At 41.1% G+C, this 6,532-nt stretch overlaps 1 protein-coding gene across 2 annotated transcripts; it reads left to right on the top strand.

Annotated features, from left to right (window-relative positions):
- The first annotated feature begins 274 nt into the window (after positions 1–274).
- LOC133644949 (uncharacterized) lies at positions 275–6,184 on the top strand. Of its 2 annotated transcripts, XM_062039714.1 has the most exons (4): positions 275–647; positions 723–1,058; positions 1,952–2,287; positions 5,181–6,184. In XM_062039714.1, the coding sequence occupies exons 1-4, from the start codon at positions 608–610 to the stop codon at positions 5,261–5,263; spliced, it is 795 nt and encodes a 264-aa protein (XP_061895698.1). In that variant the 5' UTR covers positions 275–607; the 3' UTR covers positions 5,264–6,184. The 2 variants fall into 2 exon arrangements, with proteins under 2 accessions (XP_061895698.1, XP_061895697.1); XM_062039713.1 differs by having other exon boundaries at positions 275–1,058.
- Positions 6,185–6,532: the final 348 nt, after the last annotated feature.

Below are 6,532 nucleotides of genomic sequence, written 5' to 3'. Positions count from 1 at the left end.
GTTGATGACACAGCTTTGCAACACTTGATATTCTAGTTTCAAGCATGTTTTACTCAATATAGGTCATCAAATCTCAGCTACAAGCTGTAATATCTTACTGAGATCATTTAGGACCAAAACCCTTAAAACAAGTAAAACACTAACATAAAATCTGTTTAGTGAGAAGAATTATCTTATCAGACAGAAAATAAGCAAATATCACCCTTATTTTAGATATTTAATCTTACTTAGAGTTCAGTTTTTGCAGTGTATTAATTCAACCTGTGAAAATTGCTTGAAAACCGAAAACAACACGAACAAAAGGGTAAAAGCAGGCCAACTTCTGAATAGACAAATTAGGTAGTCAACATTCAAAGAGAAGAAAATACATTTTTATATCCATGCACAAAATACTTCGACCTGCACTTTTCTTGCATCTCAGGATAGTTGTTTTTGTTTGTTGGTTTTAGACTCACAAGTGAGCTTCTAGTCACGTACGCTTGGTAAAAATGGGTCAGTAGTTTGAAGAAAAAAATGCAGCGGAAATACATTTTTCGCATTTCAGCCTAACACCATTGTCTCTGACTTGCAAACCTCCTCGAGACTTAGTGGAAAGACGATCACAACGATGGCGGAGCTGACTGCACTTGTGCTTCTCGGCGCATTGGGTGAGTTTAGGTACCTCCGTTTTGTATTTTCCACTTTTTCCTGCATATTTACTCTTCTTCTGTCTTTTTCTTCAGTTCTGAGTCAATCCTACGTTCCGATAACACTGAGCCTGGTGGAAGTTGGCGTTAACGTCACTTTGGCATGCCCGCGCCACGACGATAGAGGTGACATATTTTACTGGTACAAGATGAAATTCGGCTCAATGGTCCAAACCATTGTGGAGGGGTATTTCGGGGAAATGTCCCTTCGAGGACCGTTCAAGGACGGAAGATTTGTGAGCGCGCGTACGGGTGACATGTACGTTTTAAACATCACAAACGTACACAAAGACGATGAAGCGATGTACACCTGCCAAGCTGGGACCTCATACAACATGGTGTTCACCGGTGGCACGCATCTGGTGGTGAAAGGTGAATATACAGTACAATATACACTTGTAAAGTACATAATGTCATGGCTGTCTTGAGTTTCCTAATCATTTCTACAACTCTTATTTGTTTGTGATAGAGTGATTGGAGCACATATTTCCCTGAAATTAAAGTATTTATTTTATATATATATATATATATATATATATATATATATATATATATATATATATATATATATATATATATATATATATATATAGTACAGTACAGAGTACACAGTTGTTCTACTAACTGTACTGTACTTGCTGCTTACTTAAAAAAAAAAAAACACTTGCCTTTCACTATTTGAGTAGACTTTGTTCTACCATTTGAGTACTGGCGAGCGATCTCTGAATCCGGGATCATATCCTTCACGGATTTGTTGAAAACATCCGCAAATGAGAACGGGATGTTGCTTGCAAGGTGGCCCGTAATTCTGCGTTGCCGCCGCCTTGTGCTTTTCTGACCGTTCATGAGTGACTATATCCATTCGGCCACCGTGTTATGGGTTATAGATAAACCTATGGATAACGGAGACATATATAATAGTCTCCTTTTCAGATGAGAGGACGCTAAAAGCAGTGCTTTTAAGGCACGCCCCCAATATTGTTGTCTGGGTGGAAATCGGGAGAATTGTTGTCCCGGGAGATTTTAGGGAGAGGCACTGAAATTCAGGAGTCTCCCGGAAAATTCGGGAGGGTTGGCAAGTATGGCTCCAATCACTCTACCACAAAAAAATAAGAGTTGTAGAAATGATTGGAAACTCAAGACAGCCATGACATTATGTTCTTTACAAGTGTATGTAAACTTTTGACCATGACTGTATGTGGACTGTTTATCGATAAAAGGGCTTCTGAATCAAACATGTTAATGCCTCTTTGTGACTCTCACAGACCCCAGACGCAAGTCCTTCCAGGTGAGACAAATTCCGCAAAGCAAGTCGGTCAAAGGAGGCGAGTCTGTGACCATCCAGTGTTCCGTCCTTGCTGAGAGCAAAGAAAATTTCCGCCAATGTCCGAACCAAAGCAGCGTCTACTGGTTGAAGTCAGGATCAGGAGAGTCTGATCCACACATCATTTACTCCGACAGTGAGGATGAACAAGACCCAAGAAGCTGCGTCTACCATCTCTCTCTGACCGTACTCAACTCCTCTGACACCGGAACATACTACTGTGCCGTAGCCACGTGTGGACAGATCCTGTTCGGACAAGGAACTCATGTGGACACACGTATGTATTAAACATTTACTCATGTTATTTATTTTAATCAATTGTTGGTCTTTTTTAAAGGTTAATAAATAGGTTTAGACCAGTGATTCTCCAACTGATCAGTCATACTGAGTCATTGTGGTATTATCGTGTCAGTTTGTATGTACGTTTATGACGATTTACGAAGCTATGCGCTTGCCCCCGTGGAAAATGTGGTCTTCCTTTAGCCAAAACACTACCGCTTTGGTCCAGTGGCGCCGCCAAAATCAAGCAAAACTTAAAGTTCTTAAGTGGGGCTTTAAAGGCCTACTGAAAGCCACTACTACCGACCACGCAGTCTGATAGTTTATACATCAATGATGAAATCTTAACAATGCAACACATGCCAATACGGCCGGGTTGACTTATAAAGTGCAATTTTAAATTTCCCGCTAAACTTCCGGTTGAAAACGTCTATGTATGATGACGTATGCGCGTGACGTCAATCGTTGAACCGGAAGTATTGGTACACCATTGAATCCAATACAAAAAAGCTCTGTTTTCATCTCAAAATTCCACAGTATTCTGGACATCTGTGTTGGTGAATCTTTTGCAATTTGTTTAATGAACAATGAAGACTGGAAAGAAGAAAGTTGTAGGTGGGATCGGTGTATTAGCGGCTGGCTGTAGCAACACAACCAGGAGGACTTTGACTTGGATAGCAGAGGCGCTATCCGACGCTAGCCGCCAACGCTAGCCGCCGACCGCACGGATGATCGGGTGAAGTCCTTCGTCCTTCCGTCGATCGCTGGAACGCAGGTGAGCACGGGTGTTGATGAGCAGATGAGGGCTGGCTGGCGTAGGTGGAGCGCTAATGTTTTTATCATAGCTCAGTGAGGCCCCTTTGCTAAGTTAGTTTCAATGGCGTCGTTAGCAACAGCATTGTTAAGCTTCGCCAAGCTGGAAAGCATTAACCGTGTAGTTACAGTTCCATGGTTTAATAGTATTGTTGATTTTCTGTCTATCCTTCCAGTCAGGGGTTTATTTCTTCTGTTTCTATCTGCATTCGCCGATGTATTGTCGTGGAGATAAAAGTCACTGTGAATGTCCATTTCGCATTCTCGACTCTCATTTTCAAGAGGATATAGTATCCGAGGTGGTTTAAAATACAAATCCGTGATCCACAATAGAAAAAGGAGAAAGTGTGGAATCCAATGAGCCAGCTTATACCTAAGTCAGAGCGAAAAAAGATGCGTCCTGCACTGCACTCTAGTCTTCACTCTCACGTTCGTCATCCACAAATCTTTCATCCTGGCTCAAATTAATGGGGTAATCGTCGCTTCCTCGGTCCGAATCTCTTTCGCTGCTGGTGTAAACAATGGGGAAATGTGAGGAGCCTTTCAACCTGTGACGTCACGCTACTTCCGGTACAGGCAAGGCTTTTTTTATCAGCGACCAAAAGTTGCGAACTTTATCGTTGATGTTCTCTACTAAATCCTTTCAGCAAAAATACGGCAATATCGCGAAATGATCAAGTATGACACATAGAATGGATCTGCTATCCCCGTTTAAATTAAAAAAAATAATTTCAGTAGAACTTTAACATTTCAATGTAATAACATTTAGATGTAGATTTAACACTTGGATTTCATATTTAGATTTAATGTTTGGATTTAACATTGAGAGCTGGATTTTATCATTTAGATTTCACTTTGAGATTTAACATTTAGATTAACATTTGCGTTTAACGTTTATTCATGTTTATATTTATATTAAACACTTATATTTATTGTGGTTCGTGTACCTTCCGTTCATTCTATTTCCAATTCTTAACTGCAAATCAAACAACACCTTTCCGGCCATTTTTTTAAATTTTCATTTCTGTTAAGTTAAGTATTTATTTTATATATATATATATATATATATATATATATATATATATATATATATACATATATATATATATATATATATATATATATATATATATATATATATATATATATATATATGAAATACTTAAATTTCAGTGAATTCTAGCTATAAATATACTCCTCCCCCCTTAACACCCCCCCCCCCCCCCCACAAATCTTCCGAATTTGGAAGTCTCAAGGTTTGCAAGTATGGGATAAGCGGTTGAAGATAGATGGATAAATCTCAGAAATACAAAAAAAAACATTTACATGCCTGAACAACACAAAACAAATAGAGCGTGTCAATATGTGGAGTAAAACAATCCAAGTATTACATTACGTCCTCTGCAGTGGACATTTGTTTTTGGTCTTTTGTTAAACTCGCACTTTTCAGGGGGGGAAAAAAGGCCCTGTTATGCAGTACACAAAGGTCCACCACACAGGACGTTGGTTCTCAGGTTGATGGTGGAGGTGTTGACAAAGCATGAGGAGGAAGCAGAACTAGCTTAGGATAGCTTAATTGTCAGTGCACTTTAAAACAAAAATAAAACAAAACTGTTCTTTTCTCTCCCTATCAGAAGACGTGCATGTTAAACACAGGAAGTGAACAAACTTGCATGAGACAGCGAGAAGGGCTGGGCTTTATTAAGCTCTGCGTCTTCCTCCTCCTTTACTCACATGTTCACTTCGTCCGACTTCAATAAAATCAACACCTGCACGATGTTCAGATTTCATTCGGTTTGAAGACGCAACAAAGAAGAGCAGAAAGTTGAACCCTTTCCTCTCGCTGTGTTCTTGCTACTTCCTGTTGCGGTCCGACTCGCTGCCGTCATCAAACTGCTTTGCTCTCTTGGTATTAGTCTGAAGTTAGAATTTGGCTTCTGCGATAATAACTTCAGAGTGTGAATGGTTTTGTCCCGCGGACTCCAAGGGGCAAGCAAGGCGCGCTGAATCCAACTGTTGGTTACTTTATTGTGTAAGGTTGTGTTGCAGTCCTAAGATGCACTCTTCTTGTGTTGCAGAACAAGACGTGAAAGCAGCTGCCGTTTTGCTGAGTGCTCTGCTGGCCTCCTTCGCTGTTGTGGTCACTGTTTTAGTTGCTTAACTTGTATTTTATTTTTACCAACAATAGTATTCTTTTTAAAATGTCATACCCATCATTTTGTAAAGGAACGTTTGCTTTTTTTTCCCCAAGATGGCGCTGCTGTAGTGGCTGCTGGTGGCAGGAGCTCATCCTTTTGTGTTCCTGATGTTTCCCTCTTGTTTGCATGTGTTTTGTTTTTGCCTTTTGGTTCGGGACCCTTTGGGACTTTTGGGACTTCTGCGGTGCTTTTTTGTGAACTTCTGGATCTACCTGCCGGGGAGCCTTTTGGTCATGGAGACCAGCTGCTGGGTCTATGCCACACCAGAGCCCGTTTGGAGAGACTGGAGGAGATGCGGATGAAGAGACAGGGCTGCGGAGCTGGGACGGACAAGCTTCACAGTGTCTTGGCTGAATGAGCAGGTATCGGACACCTCGGTCTCCTTGGACGTATCTTTGCTCATCCATGCGGACTGGACACTGGCCGAGAGTTGGTGGGCGGCCGAGGGTGGAGTCTGCTCTCTTGGTTGCTTTGTTGGGTCTGCTCCTGTCTCTGGCCATGCCCCCCCCACCCCAGCAGACGATGGCGTGGAACACCGCAGAGGCCACCACAGTGTATATGTTTTTGTTGTTGTTTTTTTCCTTTTGTGGCTGTGTGTAGAAGTGGCTGGTTGCATCACATGTTCATGTGTGCTAAGGCTATGTGTTTTTGTTTTTCCTTGGCCTCAGTCTGGACCCCCTCTCCAGGGGCCCAGGCTTAGACTGAATATTTTATTTTCTCACCGGAAGTTGGCCGACCCGTCAGCGATCCTGTAATGTTGGTCTGCTCTTGAATGGGATTAATCTGAAAATCTTAATTCCCCCTCGGGGATTATTAAAGTATTTCGGATTCTGATCCTTTAAAAATGTAATTCATGAAACAGTAGATTTGGCTGTGCTTGTCAAAAATGCTAAGACACGGAGAAGACGTAGGATTAAATAAACTCTGCTTCTTCTTCTTTGTTTTGGACGTGTTGAGTTGTGCGAGTGTAAACATGTGATGCACTTCAATGTAACTTTGACAACCATGTTTACTAAACCATTACCAAACACCACGACTGTATGAAGATAATAAACCATTCATTTGTCTTTAAGGGGTCCTATTATCCAAAACCACATTTCATACCTGTTTGTTCGGTTTTTGTGTATTTGGCATTTCCATAAGTCCCAAAAATTTGAAATCAAACCATGGAGGCATGGCAGAGATGTTTATAAAACAATCTTGCCTTCTTCCAAATGAGCGGTTTGGAATTT

Source organism: Entelurus aequoreus, linkage group LG28 (genome assembly GCF_033978785.1).
Source record: "Entelurus aequoreus isolate RoL-2023_Sb linkage group LG28, RoL_Eaeq_v1.1, whole genome shotgun sequence".
Taxonomy (NCBI): domain Eukaryota; kingdom Metazoa; phylum Chordata; class Actinopteri; order Syngnathiformes; family Syngnathidae; genus Entelurus; species Entelurus aequoreus.
Note: the sequence above shows the minus strand (reverse complement) of the source record. Positions and strands in the feature narration are given on the sequence as shown.

Coding starts and splice junctions, on each gene's coding strand:
- LOC133644949 (XM_062039713.1), top strand. CDS start 608: ATGGCGGAGCTGACTGCACTTGTGCTTCTCGGCGCATTGGGTGAGTTT. Junction 1,059..1,951: donor CACGCATCTGGTGGTGAAAG/GTGAATATACAG, acceptor TGACTCTCACAG/ACCCCAGACGCAAGTCCTTC. Junction 2,288..5,180: donor AGGAACTCATGTGGACACAC/GTATGTATTAAA, acceptor CTTGTGTTGCAG/AACAAGACGTGAAAGCAGCT.